We start from the raw sequence: 21,921 nt of genomic DNA, 5'->3' as shown, positions 1-21,921 counted from the left end.
ACCCAGATGTCTACTAAGTGACTAATAGGTAGGTCACATCTACAGCGTGGACATGCTGGACAAAGGTAGTACTCAAAAAAAAGAAAGAAAGAAACAACAATCACAATAACACATTGAAATTTCAGAAGGAGAGAACAGAATTGTGTTTATCAGAAGTAGAAAGGGGGAAGAGAAAGAGAGGAGGAAAGGGTTAATGAGAAGTTAATGAGAAATTGATTATGGACACAAAGAATGATTACATATTGTAATGATGAATAAGCTAACTATCCTGATTTGACCATCGCATATTAGATACAAAACTACTGATAGTCAACTTTGTACCCCACAAATACGTATAATCAATAAAAAATAAAGAAAATATTATTTAAGTCAAAAATTCTTTTTTTTTTTTTTTTTTTTTTTGGTGGCTGGCCAGCACAGGGATGGAACCCTAGACCTTGGTGTTATCAGCACTATGCTCTAACCAACTGAGCTGAACAGCCAGCCCCAAGAATGCATTAAATGCTACTGAACATCATAGCTTAGCCTAGCCTACCTTAAATGTGCTTAGAACACTTATATTAGTCTACAGTTGAGTAAAATCATCTATCAACCCAGTGCACTGTAGAGTGTTGTGTGGCTCACCTGGAGCTGTAGCTTCTTGCTGCTGCCCAGCATCACGAGAGAGAACCGCATCCTCCTGATGCAGTATTGCATTTGCCCCATTGTAAAGTCAAATCACTATAAGTTGGGGACCATCTATGCTATAAACTGGGTACATTAAAACAACAGAAATTTATTCTCTCACAGTCTGCAGGCTGTAAGTCTGAAATCAAGGTGTAGGCAGGGCCATGCTCCCTCCAAAGCCGCTAGAGGAAGATCCTTTCTTACCTTTTCCATCTTCTGGAAGCCCCAGGCATTCCTGAGCTGTGGCAGCTTAATTTCGCTCTCTGGCTTCATCTTCAGAGATTGTGTCTGTGTGTCTCTGTCTTCACATGGCTTTCTACCTGTGCATTTCTCTCTTCTGTAAGACACCGGTCATATTGGATTAGAGCCCACCCTAATGGCTTTGCAGATGTAATCAAATTTGGACCTGCCCTATTCCAGTATGACCTCATCTTAACTTGATTATAAAGGCAAAGCTCCAATAATCCAAATAAGGTCATATTCACAGGTATGGGAGTTAGGACTTGTTAAAAGAAAAATCTGAAGCAAAATAAAAATGTAAAGAGTTTATTTGAGTAAAGAATAATTCATGAATTCAGAAACATCAAACCAAAAGGGGTTTAGTGCTCAGCTGATGAAGCAGTAGAGGCAAGTATTTATCGGGTGAAGATAGAAGTAAAAAATCAAATGACCACAATCAAAGAATCTATAAGTTATATGGCAACCGTATACCACTAATTCATGGAGGATACATAGAAATGCACACAATAAAGCTTCATGGTAGGGCTTGTGAGTTCTGAATATTCTGTTTCTGATTCTTATCAATTGTCTCAGAAATTATTCTCTAATTCTGATGCCTCACATGGCTATACCTTATGTTTTTAGCCTGGCCAAAGGCTAGTAATGGAGGGACTCCCACACTTTCATAACAGTGCGTCCTCGTACAGGTGTGTAATTGACGAGGAAATGGGTGATCAGCATTTATAATTTTTCATCCTCTTGTAATTGACTATGGTGGCCAGAACAGATGGCTACTCCCTGATGTTTCAGTTATGCTGAGAGACAAAGCATGAGAAGTGTGACACAATCATGGGGCAAACCATCACGGCAAATTAAGCAAAGGTATTAAAAAGGAGAGAATTCGGAAAAGAGGAAAGCGAGGGATTAATGTTAGTAGTCCTTTAATTCCTTGTTTGAAACTCCTTTTAAAAAGAATATGCATGGAATGGAAATGTAACTTACATCCATTATTTTAAAAAATGAAAAGAAGTTTAATTTACTTGAAAAAGGGCCTTCTTGAGGTTTTGACAAGTGACGTAAGAAACCAGGAGTCACTGCTTTCTCTTCTGATATCCTCTGCTATTTTGGTGATTTCTTTATAAATATTACAAATCTCCAAGTATTCTCACTTGTTAGAGTTAGGTCATAGCCAGATGAGAAGTGAGATATATCTAAAGATCAAACATGCTATATATAAAAATGTTGTCTGTTGTGAGCATATTAAATAAATAAAAACTAACAATTATGAATTTTATCTGCTTTCTGTTGTCCTGGCTTGCCAGTGCTTGCTCTATCATTTTCTTCTCTTTTGGTGTCCATTCAGAATTAATTTTTAAGAATTCTCTTTACTGCAAAAAGGTACCCAATTAAGTCCTAAGACAGGTAGGAATTCTTAGGCAAAACAAAACAGATATTTAGTTACTTAGAATCTGAAGACAGTTATTAAAGCTTCTCTTACACATATATTATCACTGAAATATATAAATTAACCAAACCTCTGCAGTGACTGATAAGGAACTAGCATTGGTTCCTTGGTAATACAAACACACTAGTCTCTTGAGGATTCAGACCAACAGCCTAGACTCAGGTGACAGTGTCCAGGAGAGACCAGGGATTGGGTCTGGACTTTTTAAGAACCTGTTTCAAGAAGAACTATGAAGTCTTGGAGGCAGAGTTTAGGCAGACCCCAGGGCTTTGTGTGGGCTCCATAAATCAGAATGACTCAGTGCTAAACTGTCTAGGCTAATACTGCAAATCACACAATATTCAGACAACCTCGTCTACAGGACAAAGCTATGATTATATTGTGGCTACCATTCTGTCAATTCAGAATTATACATGCTTTCCATGTTTTGGTTATTGACTGTGTTAAACACTGCTCCTAAAATTTGATGTATTAAAGCAACAACTATTTTATTACTTCTCATGATATTATGTGTCAGAATTTTGGATAGTGATTTGTTGGCTGGTGCTTCTGCTCCATGGGGCATTAACTGAGATTGCTCAGTGTTTGTCAGCTGGCAGCTGAACTGATCTGGAGGGCTCAAGATGGCTTCATTCACAAGACTGAGTCCTTGGAAGGGATGGCTGGTAATTTGGACTCAGCTGGACCCTTTCCCATCTCCATGTGATTTCAAGGCCTCTATACGCAGTCTATCCAGCAAAGCGATAAGACTTCCTACCCAGCTGCTCAGTTTGTGAGAGTGCATATATTAAAGAATTATAACTTTGTTTCAAGAGTGAAAAATAGTTTTTTTGATGTAGAAAATATAAAGGGGCTAATTAGACAAAAGGAGGTTAGGGAAGAGGCAGCATTCAGGCACAGAGAAGTATTTGCTTTTAGAATGAAGATAGACTCAGGAAAAATGTAGGAGCATTCATACATTCTGATAAAAGATTGTCAATATACATCAATTGCATTCAATCTGTCCATGATGGAAGCTGTAATGGTCATTTTCAGATGCTAACTAATAACATCTCGACTCTACTTAGTGTCTTCATTGCACTGAACAGTCTACAGTGATACTAGAAAGAGCATTCAACTGGAAATGTGGAGACCTTAGTTCTATACCTTTCTCTTAATTTTATAACCTGTATAATTTTGTACTTGCAGTACATTCATCTCATGAAAACTCAATGAATTTTTATCCAACACCTCCTACAAGTAAGACACTCAACTTGATGTGAAAATGATCTGACCCCTGCTTACTTCTCCAACATCACCTTGTGCCCTTTCACCCCTACTAACCACTTTCATCCAGTTCCTGAAATTCACTGAGCTTTTTCTAGCTCTAAGGCCTCTCACACACTGCCTTTCTGCCCACAAAACTTCACTATTCCAACAACGAGCTTCAGCTAATTCGTCCTGTGAGAGTTTAAATGTCACCTCCTCAGGACAGCCTTCCCTGGCTCCCCACTCTAAAGTGACCCACCCTATTCTCTGGTGCATCTGCTATTGGGTTTCTTCTCTTCATTTCCCACTTTCTATTTATTTTGTAAATGCATTTGTTTGCAAGTTTTCTGTCAATCTCCTTCACTAGACACCGCACTCCATTAAGTAAGAGCCATGTCTGTCTTAATCTCCATTACATCCCAGTGCCAGGAACACAGCAGAGTCCGCACGGTATGCATGGAATGGATGTTGCCAGAGATTCAAAGTAACTTGAGATCTAGTGAGAGGAGGTGCATTAATGCACCTTAACAGAACTTGAAAAAGTTCTCTGAGGGTTTTCAAGGGGAAGTGAATGAAAGAGACAGCTAGTGCATAGCAATGAGGAGAAAGGCAGAGGAAGCCATAGCCAGAAAGACTTCCTTGACCATTTAAGGAGTCAATTGTATTCTCAGTGCAATGGAATGTGCTGAAGAGTGGGAGTGGTGGAGGGACATTGCCCAGGTTTATAAAGGTAACTCTGGATGTTGTCTGTGAAGCAGATTGAAAGGACAGGATTGCACACAAGAATTCCTTGAAGGCATTCAGAAGAGAGATCACATTGACAATGGAGGAGACAGTGGAGGTGGACAGGTAGACAGAGTTAGAATGGATTTGGAAATAGACTACAGGAATTAGTGATTCATTAGATGGCGGAGGGTGAAAACAAGAGAGGACTCAAGAAGAATGTGAGGTTGTGTGTTAAGCCTCCGCTGGATAGAGATGCACTAGATGTGAACGATTGCAAGAGGGAAATCAGAAAGGGGAAAAGCACAAACAACCCTATCTTTCACGAAGGATGGGCATTATTAAGGAGAAGTTTTCATTTCACGATTCCTTCTCAGTCGCTAGATCACTTTGCTTTCTGACCACTTCCTTTCTCTGCCACCACTTCAAGCTACTCCCTGCATGTCCAGCCCTATGCATTCCACTGCTAGTTATAACTGTTAAGGGATGTCACCAGTGTGGTCAGTGTGGTACATCATAGTTGCTAAATGAGCACCAAAGTGAACTGAGTTTAGTTGGCAAGCTGATTAATTCTTGTCTTAATATTTCTCTGTGTAAAGACCTGGTAAATCACTGGTTGCTTCTCCTGCCTCAATAACACACTGGGGAGTTTCCATTGATTATTAAGCATTCTAGATTATTTAATAGCTTGTTAAATTTGTCTACAAAAGTTCAATGCAGTACAGTGAGAAATGGAGCACTTACTTCTGTAATTTAGGTCCAGAACACTTTTAGTCTGAAATAATTAGATGTCCCTACAATACTTTGACTTATCTGAATAATTTCTTCCTTAGTCCTTTACTTTAATGCAGATTCTCATGGAAAAGCTTACCCCCTCCTTGTCAATTCACTGGATGCTGTGCTAATTGTCTCCTGGGCACTGGATGACCCTCCTCACAGTAATACTTCTGTCCCTTACCCTGTTTTCCAGGATCCTGTCTGAATCTGCCTATGCCCCTCAACCAAGCCCACCAATTCCTTTCCTCTGGACCACAAAGGCTGGGATTATGTTTGAGTCTCCAAGGGCCAGAGCTGCCAGGACCCCAGCAGGAATTGTTTGCAGCATTTCACTTTGTTCCTTCCTAAAGCAGGGTTCTTCTCTCCAGTTTCCCTACAAAAACCACACTCATTTAAACCTATGGATTTGATCTTCAGTAATTTAAAAATTTTATATTGTCATTTGAACACAAGCCAAAGGAAATCTCAGGGGAAAATGGCAATACAGAAAATCCCAGGGAAAAATTTAACTAAGTCATTTAATTAACATTGAAATGATACTGGAGCATTGTGGGGAGGGTTACACTTTTTCAGCAACATATATTTATTAAACACAGGTACTTTAGGCATTGTACAAGGCCTTTGGAATACAACAAAGAAGAAATTGTCCCTTATTCAATGAGTTCAGCCTAATGAGGGGACACGTACCAATTCAGATGCTATTAAAGGAGGATAAGAGGGTAATGGCGGAGTTCCAAAAGGTGGGGAGTGGCCAAGTCCATCAGGTTGTCAAGAGACACCTTATGGAGGAGATGCTGCCATAACCTATTTTAAAGCTGGTATGACTGCAGTGATCATCTGTAACCTCTGATTTCAATTTTTATGTTTAAGTTCCTTATTGCTCCCATTCGTGAAGCTTATATTAATAACTGTTACATGTTTGAACTCATACATAATTGGGCATTAATAAATGGCATTGGTACCTCTTGTATATGTTGGAATTCTACAAAAGCTTACTTTAGGGGGGAAAAGGGTTCTGTTGCTCTGAAAGTGTGAAAACACTACTCTAGATAATAGGGAGCTATTTAAGGACTTTAAGTAGCAGAGTCTCACAATCAAACTTGCATTTGAGAAAATTCAAAAATTGGGCCAGATGCCCAGTGTGTGTGGTTTGACATGAAATGCTGGCAAGACAGAACATGTGCTTCTGCCTGTGGTTCTAAACAACGTTCTAATTCCAGGACAGTCCTGTTGAACCTTTCCCAGGACTTCTGACCCAGGTGTGGAAAGAGGTATTGATGGGAGAGAATGGAGGAAAGGCCAGAAGGAGATTGCCAGAGAAACAGAAGAGACTTTGATTTTGATCTTGTTTGCAAATGGTTGCAGACACCAGGAAGAAGCCATAACCAGTAGCCAAGTATCAGATGACTGCAAGAGAGTTCCCATGTATATGCCTAGCTATGTCAGTTGTCAGCAAGGTAAAAAGAAGTTAATGGGGTTGTGCAAGCAAAATGTTAGCCTGGTAGAGACTGTATGAGGAAGTGTTACAGACAGTTGAGTTATAAAAGAGCTCATAGTCTCCTCGCCATTTTAAAAATATTCTACCCTCATTTTTAGTTGCTGCTTACATTATCGTGGAGGAACCTTGTTGTGTTTTACAAAATACAAAACTGGTGTTGTTTACTTTTCATGGTTCAGTTAAAGTGAACCTGTCCATTAGAAAGCTAGACCTTGAACTCCAAATAAAGTCTGGGCTCAAGGTAGAAAACTAGTTGTTATCATCGACCTCTAGGTGGTAGGTTATTATCCCTTGGAAGTAATAGAATTTGATATTTTTTATAACACTCTAATCCTGTTAATCATAACTACCAACCTTTTCCAATATTATTTTTAAAAAGTTTTGATTTAGATTTTATTTTTCTCCTATCATATTATCATTACTTATTATTCTGTCCCATTCTCCCACCTTCTAACTCCTCACCCCTCCATCTCCATTATTTTTTCTACTTGACTGCTTTATCGACTAAATTTTAATTGGAATTTAAAACATTTCCCAAAGCAATCTAAGAGTAAAGTCTAAGGAAATAAAAAATTGTGAAAAGTTTAGAAAGTTACACACTGACATTCAGATTTATTTTTTCAACTTTTGTTGGGGACTTACTGAGAATCAGGCACTATGACAGAGGCTAGATAGAGACTTAAGGTGAGTAAGATGGTAGCTGCCAGAAGAGGAGTTCATAAGAGGAAGAATCAAGTAAAAAGACAAAAATGATAACAATAAACGATGTGGCGAGTTCAATGACCTATGCTTTATGGTTTACTCTGGGAGCAACATGGGAGACACTGGACCTTATTTCTGAACCTGTGATTAAGTCACCATCAAGTATTCCTATACTAGGTTCTGTAGCAGATACAAGAAATCAAGAGGCATAATCGAGTTATGAAAATAAGATATTCACTTATGAACATAACTATTAAGATCAAAAAGGTTTTCTAGAGATACATAGATACATATCTTAACCAGTAGGATGGGCAGAAATCTAAACAGAAGTACATTAAGGAGTTGGCTCATGCAGTTTTGGGTGCAAGTCCAAAATTGATAGAACAGGTCAGCAGGCTGGCGACTCTTGGGTGGGAGTTGGTGCTGCAGACTTGAAGCAGAATTTTATCTTCCTCTGGGAAACTTCAGTTTTGCTTTTAAGGCATTTCAACTGACTGGATGAGACCTACTCTCATTACCAAGAATAATGTACTTTAAGTCAACCAATTGCTCTGGAGAAAACTCCAAAAGTGGGGTTGGACAACTTTTGCTGAAGAAACATGGATCCAATCCACCATTTCAGCAGAACCTAGGAACAGAGAAACAGTTATCCAGGGAAGATGTGTGGAGGACCCTCTCATCAATGGCTTATCAGTAGATTCACAAAGTTTTGAGAAATTAATAATTCCAGAAATGTTGCCAACCTGGACTGAAAAGGAAAGGGACAGAGAAGGGAAGAAATAAAGCATGACTGAGGGCAGTGTTGTGGATGCAAAGGCCTGTGTTTATGGGACCTTCTTGGGCTAAGAGGGTGGGGATTGCCATCTGCTGGCTTAGAAGACAGTGAGCTTGCTCCTGCCAGAACTATTCAAGGGCCTTCTGATTTGGACTTTGATGAACAGGAAAGTATCATTCAAGAATTAAGGAGGAGGTCTAGAGAAAATTGACCTTGATTTGGATTTAGATTTTACTTGTAGTGATAGCAAGGTTTTTTTCTTCCGGAGTATTTGGACTGTTATGTAACTGAATACAATATATTTTCCTTTAAAAGGATAAGAGATAATATATAAAATATGTATTATTTATATTATACAGTGATAAAATATGAATTAAATATTAAAATATTAACAGTTGTTTTCAGACTTTAGTTTTTCTCAGTTTTCTTAGTTTCATATTCTAGAATAAACTTCTTACTTTATGATGAGAAAAAAAATCTTTTATTTAGATGGCAAATATATTAATCAAGTTTTTTTTTTTGGTTTGTTGGTTGGTTTGGGTTGGTGTCAAGTCCATTAGAATACCAATGTGGGTAGAGCAGTGACCTTATACAGAAAGCCTAATTTCTAGAATTATTGCTGCCTCATAATACTTGGACCTTGGACAAAACACTTAATCTCTCTAAGGCTATTTCCTGTCCTGTATACCTCACAAAGTAACTGTAAGAATCCAAAGAGGTTATTTATGAAGGTTCTGTAATTCTCAGCATAAATGTCAGGAATGATTATTGCAAGGATAATTTTAACACAATTGTCAGTTTCATATCACAAGTAATATGCATTATATTTTATTGACAAGGCATTTTATGGTTTGTAAACCATCACTGATCTTACAAAACATTTATACTGGATCATAATAAAGTAGCATATTTATGTAGGATTCTGTAAAAATCCCCATAGACTGTGAATGTTTACATTCACATGAAATATTACACTGTGTATCTAAGACAGTTTGAAAATTTATTTTAAATTAACAAGTGTCATGTTTGGTGGAGGAATATAACCAATCAATGCTAACATTGTGAAAAACAACAACAAAAATTTCAACTGAATATAGATGCGTTTCACTTTACAAACTCCCTTCATAGCAACACCTAGATTAGTATTTGGATAACTGGATACTACAGCCTAACCAAGTTAACACATAAAACAAACCCTCACAGCTAGAATATGCTGATTGTCAAATTACTTGTACCTGAAGATTGAAATGTCAAATGAATTTGGTAAAATGCAAAGCTATACACACATGCATTTCTAACCCCTCCTCACTTGTATAAGCTTCCTCATCCCTCATGGAAACACTGACTAAACTGACATGGACTTAGAATAATCTGGCATTTCCACTTTTCATTCGACTGCTCTTATCTCTGTTGCAAATTTCCTTTTTGAATGCCAACATTTTAGCAGTCAGGATGCAGATTCATGTTGCTTCTCCCAGTCCATTGTATTTCAGAAGTATTTATGTGTTCCTGTCACGTGAAGTACATCTCTCTCTCATTGAAAACTTACATGGGGTTTGTAAGGACACGTGGGTGAAAGAAGATAATGCCACTTACCACGCTGAGTCATTTACTCTTTAACACAGAAAGGCCTGTTTCAATCTATTAGATTATCAAAAGAATAGCTTGTTTGACTTTGCAAAGCTTGACTTAAATGAGACTGCAGTCTGACCCTGTTTTACTTGAGGAGTGTGGCCAAATCATATTTAGCAGCCCCTTGCCACAGGCATCTTTAACATTTGTTTTCAGAGTGTTTGTTAAAGAGCCTTTTTATTCAGCATTCTAATGCAAGATGAAACCTAAGTTTTCTTTGACATCAACCTCTTAAATGTTTACAGAGAACTATGTGCATCACACATGTGTTTATACACGTGATATTTCTGTGTGTCATAGTGTGTGTGTGCACGTGTGTGTATGGGTTTTTTTGCAGAGGCTTGTCACTGATTTTTCAGATTACTGTCATCAAGATAAAATAAGAATCACCATATTTAACCTTAGCAATAAAACTACTGCCAAGCATTGCAATCTAGCTTTTTGGCTCTTACTGCTAAGATTTCTGTCTTCACAGTTATGTTTCCTGTTAGTTCCTGTATCAATTTAGAAAAATGTAAAGGGTAGCTATTAAAAGCTATCTGGAAGGTAAAATGAATTTACCACTCTCAGCATAAAGGATGTCCACTGTTTGGCTTTCTTCTCCTAAGAAATCATTTGTTTTTCAACTTGCAAAACAAAATGAATTTTGAAACAGTGCCACATTTTGCCACAAAATATTAATAGGTGCAATTAAGACATTGATATATGTGTGATTCTGCCATTCTTCATTCCTTTTTCGTTATTCTTTTAATCTGCCATGACAGCTCTTTAATGGAGCACCAAAAATATGACTCTTGAGCAAAGTCTACTAATCATCAATACAGCCTTGTATGTTGTCCGGCAGATACATGTTCCTGTTTTGTCAGCAGGGATGATATTCTGTAAAATTTCTACCCAGAGAAAATGACTTCCAAGATTCAACTACAAGCAAAAATTTAATGGGATGCTGAATTCGATCATGGCAGGGTTTTATTTTATTATTTATTTTTCTGCTGAGCAGGTTGTCATTTTGGTTTCAACTGCAGAATACAGGACAGAATTGTTAAAGCAACGCAATTAGATAAGCTACATGCAAGCAACAAAAATGAGGATTTGGATCACTTTTCATTATTGGTTCTGTAATTCTTCAGCTGTAGAAGGATCTACAAGCCACCTCTAGATTGTATAAAAGTGGTCACTTTGAGGTGGGCTTAAACGAATAACCCCAGTAAAATAATTAATGACCAGCTATATATATTTCATCATTAACAACACTATAAACAAATCAATTAAGCAAACCATTTATTTGTCCAAACTGGTACTTAGCAATGATTGTCATTCTGAAAGAACATAAACAAAGGCTTCCAGGGTATTGAAGAAGGGCAAGCCAACTGCCTTTAAAAAATATTTGTACAGATCTGTATCAATTTATCTCTTATAGCATATGCCAGCCCTGTAACCAAGGAAAAGCCAGCTTTCTCAGCTTGTTACAAATCCACACGTTTGGAGCATTAAGCTCATTCCGCCTAATCCTGGAAAATCAAAATTTTCTTCTTTGATGGGTAGAGGACTACATATTTTTGGTGTACTATAAAATAGTTATGGCCTTTCTTCTTAATGGTAGGTTATCTATGCAATCTATGCATTGTGTATTATACATGTTACAGCAAGTGTTTCACAGTAGACCAGTATAGGCTGTAAATATTTTATATGTGGTATAAACACAGAAAATGGAAAATATCCTCTTGAGGTATAGATGCCTCTTCAATATTATTATAATTTTGGTGGGAAATTAGGCTCTTTCGCTTTACCTTTCATTTAGAACATTTGTCAGTTTTTGTGAAAATCATGGACACTATCTAGATTTGTTATCTATTAGCGTATTTTACACCTATAGACATAAAGACAAACCTACATTGTTTCAGGATATTTTTATTTATCCAGATCATAATTATTAAGTGGTACTAAATATATTAATTATATAGAATTATAGAAGAGGGTTATATTCTAATCATGACAAAGGTCTGACTGTCTCAGAACCTGTGAATATATATTATAAGCCTTCAACAGCTCTGTGGAGGTTTAGGAGTGAAAGACAAAGCCTGCTGAGGTCATCGCTTCCTCGCACTGTAGCTGCAAGTCAGGAATTAAGCACAGACTGAATGTCAGAGCCTGCTTATGGTTGTGAAAAAATTCTCCAAATTAGCCTTTTGCTAGAAAAAATTTAACTGTTGTCTTATAATGTTATCACACTCTCATTAGTAATTATAAACAAATCGATATACAATTTGGAACAAGAGATAAAGGAATATAAATACCAAAATCGATTTGTTTTCTTGTCACTAATTCATTCTTTACCAACTACGAACCCATAAATCTTGGATTTTACTTCTCTCATTGAATAAAGATATTAATTGCTCAATACTGTTCACTCCCTGTTCTGTTGCTTACCCTGTTTCCTTGATTGGGATAAGCTCTCCCCACCCCCTGTTCTATTGAGATATAGATACATAGATGTACAGGCCCTATGACAACTATAAATAAGTGAATTATCATTTATGTATCATTAATTCTTTAATGTCTCTTTTCACTGCTCCTCTGTAAATTCCATGAAGACAGGACCTATGTCTGTCCTGTTCAGCAGTGTACTCCCAGTTCCGAGGAAATACAGGCCCTGGAATACATTTTGAGATGTGCGTGTGGAATAAGTGATTAACAGATGAATGCATGTGTTTGTGAGCACAACTGAGAGTCTTTGCACTTCTCCTGTGCACTGCAGTGCTCACCTCCTTCCAAGCGTCCCTGCCTACAGACCTGCCTGACTCTAGCTCACTTTCCACCCTGCAGCATCCTTCGTCTCTTTGAAAGTGCAACCCTATTTTGCACTTTTTACCATTTCACCATTAAGGAAACCAGGCTCAGAGAGGGGAGCTGCACAGGGAGCTGAGACAGTTAAGTTACAGTGCCAGATTTCCATCTCTATATTCCTGGCCCCTAAGTCATTCCAGTACATCCAAGCACTACTGTTCCTGTCTCTCTCTCTTCCCTGCTTTGGTTGTACCTGGCCTGATTGAATTCATTGCCCCTGCTTCTTTCATTCATTCCTTCACTCTTGGCACAATTTTTCTGATTGAGTAAATTCAGCCACTGGAGGATGTGGCAACAGAATCTTTTCTGCAATATACAGACTTGATTGGGACACTCCACCTTTCCTCCCTGTTCAATGCTTTATAAATGCAATGAGGGGAGTACAGTAGCATTCCTACGACTGTAGGCATAGGCAAAAGTAAGTGAAGCAATAAGTTTAATCCTGCAAAAATAAAATATTTTTGTATAAATATTTCTGAACTGTTTTAGGCTTCCCACTTTCTTAAACAGGGTGTGTTAATGTCATTCTTGCTAAGTCAGGAGAGGTGTATTTAGAGGCAGTGTACTTACAGGGCTCAGCTTGAATTACTTAGGAAATTCAGATCTCTCCTACACCCCTGGTGCCTTGTGAGTGAAGAGTCAATACATGCTAAGTAAACATGTCAGTTAGAATTGTTAAACACTGACTTGGGACAGCAAGGCTGGTGGTGATCTCTCTTCCGTTGGTGTCTCTACAAATAAGAAAAAGACCACCTGCTAGGACTGCTATAGGAGAGAGCTACCAGCAGTGATTATGGCATGGCATATATTGAATGGAATTTGAAGCTCAAAGTTTTAAAAGCTCTTCATTTCCTTCTCACTATTCACTGAGTTCAGAGAAGTCTTTTCCCCTTCCCAGTTTAGAACCCAGCCCAACACGTAGCTACAGAGAAGCAGCAAAACTATCAGAGTGAGGGACACATAGAAAAGGTTTATCCCTGGGGGATAGTGAGAGGTTGTTTAATGGACACAAAACAGCTAGACAGGAAGAATAAATTCTGTGAATGAACAGTCAAGCTAAGCATCTATAATTAACAATAATTTACTGCATGTTGTCAAATAGCTAGAATAGAGGAGATTGAATGTCCTCATCACAAAGAAATGATTAAGTTTTTAATGATGAATATGCTAATTACCTTGATTTGACCATCACACATTGTATCCATGTATTGATATTCAACATTGTACCCCAAAATATGTATAATCAATATATTTCAATAAATAAATAATTTTTTTTTTTAAAGAAAAGTTATCCTGTAATTACGGCAAAAGTCTGACTGTCATAGAACTCAAAGGAAACCAAATAGTATTCATGGCCCTGCACCACCCAGAGCACTGTGAATATAGTCCTTTGTGAGGGTTCTTTCTTTAGCTCTATTCCCTTTCATGACCTGCAAAGAAAGCCCCAACTAAAGGCTGGTACTTTCTTATTGGATGCATAGAATCAAGTACAATGATCTGGCTCCTGACCTGAGAAGGCACTTTTGATTATCATGTAGTCAGCAAGTAATTCCAATGCTATATAAGATATTTATAGAATTATCTGTTTTTTAATTGAGGTATCAATTATCAAAGTGGACCCAATTTTTAAGGAATGAATATTAAGTATAAAATAGCAGCACCAATAATGATGACAAACACCTTCACAGCATGTGAAATTGCCAGAATAATTTAAAAATAGTCTATGAGTTCCTAAACAACTCTGAGGTTATTTTAGATAATTCAGTGATCCTGTAAACAGTTATAAATTGAAATGTTTGAGAGTTTCTGACTTAAAAAAAAGTCAGTCCTTTACCAACTGCAATTGAAGTAAGTGTAAATTAAACTAAGTTTGTGATAACAAAATCTACAAGCCTTTTGAGAATTCTGAAAGCAAAACTTAAAAAAATAAATGGATCTTGTCTACCTAAGCCACGAGATAAGATTGACATTACAGTGACAAATCATGTTGATATCATGTACCCTTAAGATGAAATGGTGCGAGTGACACTTTACCTTTGTGTTCTTCCTCCTCAAAACCTGTAACCCTCATCTAATTATAAGAAAGACATAAGACAAACCAAAATTGAGGGGCATTCTGCACAATATCTAAGCAGTACTTCCCAAAACATTCAAAGTCATCCAAAACAAGGAATGTCTGAGAAACTTTCAGTCAAAAGAAGCCTAAGGATTCGCAATGACCAAGTGTAATGTGGGATCCTGGATGAGATCCTGGAACAGATAAAAGATGTTAAGGACAAGTAAGGACATTTGAGTAAAGTATGGACTTAATAATAATGAACCAATATTGGTTCATTTGTTGTGACAAGTGCACTATAGTGTTAGATGTTAACAATAAAGGAAACTGGCTGGGTACAGGTATATGGGAACTCTTTGTACTATGCAACTTTTCAGTAAACTAAAATTATTCCAAAGTACAATGTTTATTTAAAAAACACATAGCAGATACAGTTGGGGAAAAAAGGCTCTTCTGATATGTTTGCAGAGGAAGATGGCTTTTAGTTTATAAATTATTTCCATAATTTGTGGCAGTTCTCACATCTGCTCCTATAAAATTCATTGCAGCTTCTCTGCCTCTTGGGAAAAAACGCATTTAATTATCAGAGAAATTCAACTTTAGTTTGTTGTGATGAATGATTTGAACCTGTCAGCTTTTTTTCCTCCTAAAAACAAAAGAACTGAAATGAGACACAGTCCTATTCCTCAACTCCCTTCCTTCCACTTGCTTCATTTAATTGATGGAGGTTTGAGCTTTTATTAATCTTTCTGAGCTCTTCTATAAGATGTAGAAAAAGCTAATATGATATCATTGTGTCTAGCTAATGTGTGCGCTTTGTGAAATTGATACACCCTGCCAAGACATAAATTACTTAAGCTTTGATAAATGTGTTGAAATCAAGGAATGTTCAAACAGATAAAGCATAGCAATTCCTCTTTCTTCCCCTTTTAAAAACTCCATTTTGTGCTTGCAGTTAAATGTCTTTGCATTATTATTATAATATGATGGGACAAAAGACAGCAGTGATACTGAAATTAGCATGAAGAGCCCCAGCAAGTACAAAAGTAACCAGGGGTACACAGCCCTGTGTTTTGTAGATAACATCCAACAGCCTTGCCCTGGACAGAGTAGTTTGCCAGCAGGTTCATAACCACCTGTAGTCTTCTCCCAGCATGTTGTATCACAGATATTGTCTGTGAAATTCAGGAATGAGGGCGCCTGCCAGACACTTTGTACTTTTAGCTCCCTTTGATGACTCATTTGGTAGTTTGGAATCAAAGATCTATGAACACATTTTGCTGGCAAAGAGAGCTCACCTGTGCCTGTGTTCTGGATTTGAGTCAGATGCCAGTGAGATTGGAAACATGAGGAAACATTTGACTGATGTTCTGGGTGGAGAAGGTTGATTTCTACTTGGCCGTTAATTTATCACATGGCACTGAACAAGTTGCTCAATTAATCATTAATCAGTTTCTTGGAGGTTTGAGAATTTACATAACCCTTTGGAAACACTTCATGAGTAGGAGGCACGAGATTATCCACTGGACCATGGAGGAGCTATCAGTCACTGAACGCCTTTTGCCAAGGATTAGGCTCAGTAATTTCCATCCACTTATTAGTCCTTACAACCAGCAAAGGAGATATATAGATAAAGGAGATATACAGGAAACTGGGGTTCAGGTCGTACACTGAAGCAAGAGGTGATGACATCTTTAGGCACCAAATCCTATGCTCTTCCCACCACACCATGCTGCCTCCCTGCTGGGTTGTGGTTCAGGAAAGTATGTAACATAAAATAAACACTAAGGGGGAAAAAAAAGGCATGTTGCTGCTGAGTGTTTTTACACATGTGGTTGAAAAGTATTTATGAACAGAAAATATATCTTAGTTCTGCTGTTAAAGTATTGATCAGTACCAGGGTGCATAATGGTAAGAACTGAGATATTTTTAAAGAAAAAAAGCAAATTAAAAGAGGACAATGTCAGAAGGGACCCTATGAAAGAGAGGAAGACAGGCAGGAATGAGGGTAGGAGTTCGATGATGTTCTGCATGAGGTAGTAGAGATCAGGAAGTAAAGGCACTCTCCTCATACACCACGTGCTTGGCATATGATAGGTGTTGTCTGTTGGCATATACCGAGCAAGGTGGATCTTGTGAAATACCAGAAACAGGTGAAAAATAGGTAGTAGACTGGGCAACAGGAATCATGATCAGAGAAGAGAAATTGGACTTTGATCAGCAAGGGTCTTCTTATCAGTCCGTGTGTCCTGGGCCCTCTCTAGAGAAGCCAGGACACGTCCTTTGGATCAGGCTGCATCAATTCTTAGGAAACTCGAGTCAGAATCTGAGCCAGGGTATTGAACTCCACTATTACCAATTAATTGGAACGAGATTTGTGCACATAATTAAAGGTGTTCGAAATCAGAAAGCTATAGTTATGGTATCAGAAATATTTTGAACCAGAAATCCTGAGTAATGGTCCCTCTCTCCCTGGTGAATATGCCAGCCTTTCACCACCAGGAGAGAGAAAGAAATATCAATTTAGGAGGCAAAAGCCCCTAAGAGGTCATGTGGATTTAGGTTCTCAAAAAAGTGAGAATGCGCATCCTGTCAATGTGCCTTTCTGCCAACCTCAAGAATGTAAGTGAAGAGGAAAGAATTTTTAGAAACTTCAGAAATGAGGAAGAAAAGCCCTTCGGAAATTAATCAAAGGGAGAAATATATTATGTAATGCACCTCCCCAAACAAACGAAAACAAAACCCACTCATGCATTTTAAGTCCTTAGATTTCCCCCTAAAGTCATCTTGGGACTACGTATAGGTGAAAACACTTTTAACAAATCTCTGATAGGACTTAAACTTCTAAGCTTTTATGAATATATAAAAGATAACTTTATGTTACGTTAGCAAACTATACGATATAGTCAAGTTATAATATTTATAATGTAGGCTATGTCTTTTTTTTTTTTTTTTTTTTTCAAAATTGGATTGAAAGCAATACTTTTGGGAATAATCTGAGACCAGTTTTACCAAGCGCTTTGCCAAGTTTGAAAGGGCTGGAGAAACAGCATATGAACATAGCCTCACTTTTTTCCTCATCCTTTTCAGTATGTTGACAGTTTTTAGAGTCATTACTAGAGTGGTTTGTGCCATCAGAGATAAGAGGCTATTGTGTTTCCACTAGAAACCTCTATTTTTCAGGCTTTATAGTCCATCCATAAATATTCAGTTCAGGCAATAATTCCTTGTATAATGATTCTGTCCCTCAAAATCCATACTGACTTAACTAAATGATTTTTAGAATCATGGGGGACCCTTGTACTACAAAAAGAATTAAAAAGTTCTATATTTTAATGGCTATGATTTGAATCAAAATACAGTGAAACACATAAAACACACGCACACAGCTCTTCTTTAGCAGATCTACCTTTCGGAGTATAATTCGGTTGTAATAGCATTTATTATATTACATACAGTCTATTAATTAATTCAGACTATACTTTTCCACGTTGTCTTAGTCCATTTTCTATTGATGTAACTGAATACCTAAAACCAGGTAATTTATAACAAAAATAAATTTATTTCTCACAGTCTTGGAGGCTGGGAAGCCCAGGGTAGAGGGCCTACATCTGGAGAGGGTCGATTCCTGAGGTAGCACAGGGCATCACATGGCAAGGGGACTCATGAGAGAGTCAGCCAAACTGGCTTTTATAACTGACTCATTCTCATGAAAACTAACTCACTCCCTCAATAACCCATTAATTTATTAACCCATCAATCCATTAACCCACGAATGGAGTAATCTAATCATGAGGGTGGAGCCCTCATGACCCAATCACCTCTTAAAGGCCCCACTTCTGTTGTATTAGGGATTAAATTACAGCATGAATTTCAGAGGGAACAAACATTCAAACCATAGCAAACATTAATTTTTATAAAGGCAACTAAATGTATAGTTTTTCAACTAAAACTTTTGTAGAACTTTCTAATACTAATCACACATCTTTTTTGTTAGTTTGTCATGGAATTGTATCAAAAGCTATCAAATTATATGTCATAACCCGTTGAGTATAATAGTACCTTTAATATTTCCAAGTATATTTGAGACTAATCAATATCTTATATTTGTACAGTTTCTAGCTCCTCATTAGAAACTTTCAGCCTAGAGTTGTCTTCCACCTGAAAAAAAAGACTGCACAAATTTAGTGATTTTATCAAATGACAGCCCAAAATATACTACTTCCCCCAATCTGGAAATTAAAATTGTGAAGATTAGGAAACAGAGACTAAAACCACATCAAATCATTAAAATGAAACACTCACTTCTTAATTTCACCATTTTAATTTTTGTTCTCATAGTTTTACACTGCTTGAATTAAATTCTCATCTTGTTGCACTATTGAGCCCAGCTGTGTGTGTGAAATGCTACTTAGCAAGAATCTAAATAATACTGAAAGAGTTTTTCTTGTGCACTTCAATGTGTGGGTGTGCTCAAAGCCTAACCTAAAGTTTACTTCTCTTTCTTTTCAAACAGCTCTTTTGCGACAGTAAAGAAGTGGTGCATGCCACAGAGGGGCTGGATTGGGAAGACAAAGATGCTCCAGGGACATGGGTCGGAAACGTGGTGCACTCCAGGATCATCAGTCCCTTGCGCCTGTTTGTTAAACAGTCTCCAGTGCCAAAGCCTGGTCCCATGGTGTATGCAGACAGCATAGAAAACTTTTGGGATTGGCTGGCCAACATCACGGAGGTTCAGGAGCCCTTGACAAGAACTAAACGGAGGCCAATAGTAAAAACAGGAAAATTTAAGAAAATGTTTGGATGGGGCGACTTTCATTCCAACATTAAAACTGTCAAACTCAACCTCCTCATCACAGGAAAAATCGTCGATCATGGAAATGGAACCTTCAGTGTTTATTTCCGACATAATTCAACAGGTCTGGGCAATGTGTCAGTGAGCTTGGTACCCCCCTCCAAAGTGGTGGAATTTGAAGTTTCCCCCCAGTCTACCTTGGAGACCAAGGAATCTAAATCTTTCAATTGTCGCATTGAGTATGAAAAAACAGATCGGGCGAAGAAGACTGCCCTGTGCAACTTTGACCCATCCAAGATCTGCTACCAGGAGCAAACTCAGAGCCATGTGTCTTGGTTGTGCTCCAAGCCCTTCAAGGTCATTTGCATTTACATTGCCTTTTACAGTGTTGATTATAAACTCGTGCAAAAGGTCTGTCCTGACTACAATTACCATAGTGAGACCCCATACTTATCTTCTGGCTGAATCTTTCCATAATGATGGAAACAAAGGACACATGTATGTGTGTATTTAATTAGAATGACCAAGAAACAAGCCCAGCTCTTCATGGTAAAAGATCCCTTTTGTTTCTGGCAGTGAACCATAGTTCCCTATCAGGTTTTCAAATAAAAAAAAAAGAAAGAAAGAAAGACTTTTAAATGTGAAATGTATTTGTTTTGATCATAAGTACCTTTATCTAAAGAGTCAAACTGTTTATGAAATTGTCGCTTTCATGTAAGATGAACTAAGTTCTAGAACTATTGTTGTTTCTCTAAGAGAAGTGTCAGTGGGAGCCACGCGTGACAAGAAGGAACCGAATTGTGCATGTTATAAACATTGCTCTTAAAATGAACTTGCTTTTGAAATATGCTTTGGAAGTTTACCTTAAAAATAGCAGATTCAGTAAAGCAACTGAAAAGATGGTATTTGATAGATGAATTGTGTTCCTGACATTGAATTCTTTTTTTTTATTGCTGTCTTTTTCTCCACATCTATGCCATTATTGATATGAGAGATGAAAGGGTAAAATTTGTTTCAAAATTCGTGTGTGAAGTTACAGTACCACAGTGGAACCAAGTACGTTATCATCTGAGCTAGAGTTGAGTGGAACGTAATTTAAGCACCTAGCCCTGTGTTGGTCACCATCCTTTCGATTCTCATCTTTGGAGTTATACTGGTGGATGGGGAAAGCAAATCTGGGTATAAGTCATTTCAACAATAATGAAGATCATGATGTTTTTAGACTCTTTTGCCAAATTCAATGCTCAGAGATTATCAAAAATAACATAGAATTTGTATGCACACTGTAGCTTAGAACTTCCTTCTATTAATTTGATAGTGTGATTTTATATACATATGTAGAATAACTCTGAAATTGAAAGAAAATGATTGTTTTCTAGGCTAGAATGGGGGAAAAAAATTGGAAGTTGAAGAAGGAAATTCCAAGATCATGGATTCATTATTCCTAGCCTCCTGGGTTAAGTTCTCTTTGCATTTTGTTAATTATTTGAATGAGGGATTAAACTGTATGTGGAAATGAAAAGTCATATTTAAACATTCCTAATTATTAAGTGCTGACAACAAAGGTACCTGGCTTACAGGCTTTTGAAGTTACTTCCAAATTAATGTAATTTTACAATCAGTGCCCTTATCTTCAAGAGGGGGTAAACAGCAATCCTCTGTAGTAGAATTAGTTCACAATGGTGGTCTGGTTGGTGAGGAAAAGGGCTTCTAGAACTTAGGAGATGTGGAATGCTTACTCTTTTTACAATAGATGTGAATGTCTTTCTCCTGTCTTATCTATAAAATATTAGTTAAAGTAAAACATTAAATTGAGGACTAAAGGAAGGTAAATCCTAACCAACAAAAATATTCTTACCATGCTTTCAAAAAGCCAACAGCTCTGTTCTCTATTTTACATTTCTGTTCCTTTCCTTTTACTGGTGATATCTGCACAGTGTTCAACTTTGTCTTCTGTAAAAATTGTACTAGGCTTAGTGTGTGGTTGTACAGGCTTGAAGTTTTTGCTCTGAGTTCATCAGGTGCTTTTGTAATTTTGTGGTTGCTGAGTAATATTTCGAGACATCTTATTTTCATCTAGAAACAAGAGTAAAATACTATTTATTGTAAAATATGTGGGAATCATACATGTATATATACTTAGAATTTTCTGTGTACAGAGAAAGTATGTGTACACATTTCTATGTAAATAAAAAGAATTTGCTAGATCTGTCACATGACTTCAAGGTAGTCATTTTTAAAACACTCTTTGTTCTGCTTGTTTCTTTTCCTCCCAGTGGTTTATTCTGTGTGTGTAATATCAAGTGAGCATTAAAGTTTTCCTTATGTACATATCAAATAGGGCAGCTTGGCTGTGGAGATTATAAAGTAGAAGAAAAGGATAATTCACATATAGCACTTGGTACATATCCTGGCATCTAGTAAAGACTCTAAATCTGAGCTGCCATTATAATTGTTATTATTATTATTACAACATGAAATGAGATTCAGACTATCAGTGTTCAAAAGCTAAGCATTA

The 21,921-nt window shown here is 37.3% G+C and overlaps 1 protein-coding gene across 1 annotated transcript; it reads left to right on the top strand.

The window, feature by feature from the left end:
- The first annotated feature begins 4,421 nt into the window (after positions 1–4,421).
- On the top strand, positions 4,422–19,868 carry NXPH2 (neurexophilin 2). Its single transcript, XM_063085343.1, has 4 exons — positions 4,422–4,447; positions 6,344–6,555; positions 12,593–12,765; positions 19,125–19,868. The coding sequence occupies exons 1-4, from the start codon at positions 4,422–4,424 to the stop codon at positions 19,866–19,868; spliced, it is 1,155 nt and encodes a 384-aa protein (XP_062941413.1).
- The last annotated feature ends 2,053 nt before the right edge of the window (positions 19,869–21,921 follow it).

Source organism: Cynocephalus volans, chromosome 1, assembly GCF_027409185.1.
Source record: "Cynocephalus volans isolate mCynVol1 chromosome 1, mCynVol1.pri, whole genome shotgun sequence".
NCBI lineage: Eukaryota > Metazoa > Chordata > Mammalia > Dermoptera > Cynocephalidae > Cynocephalus > Cynocephalus volans.
Note: the sequence above shows the minus strand (reverse complement) of the source record. Positions and strands in the feature narration are given on the sequence as shown.

Excerpts from the sequence above, each read along its gene's own strand:
- NXPH2 (XM_063085343.1), top strand. The coding sequence starts at position 4,422 with ATGGAGGAGACAGTGGAGGTGGACAG. Across the intron at positions 6,556-12,592 it reads CTATGTCAGTTGTCAGCAAG|GAAACCAGGCTCAGAGAGGG; the intron begins GTAAAAAGAAGT and ends TTCACCATTAAG. Across the intron at positions 12,766-19,124 it reads CTGGCCTGATTGAATTCATT|CTCTTTTGCGACAGTAAAGA; the intron begins GCCCCTGCTTCT and ends CTTTTCAAACAG.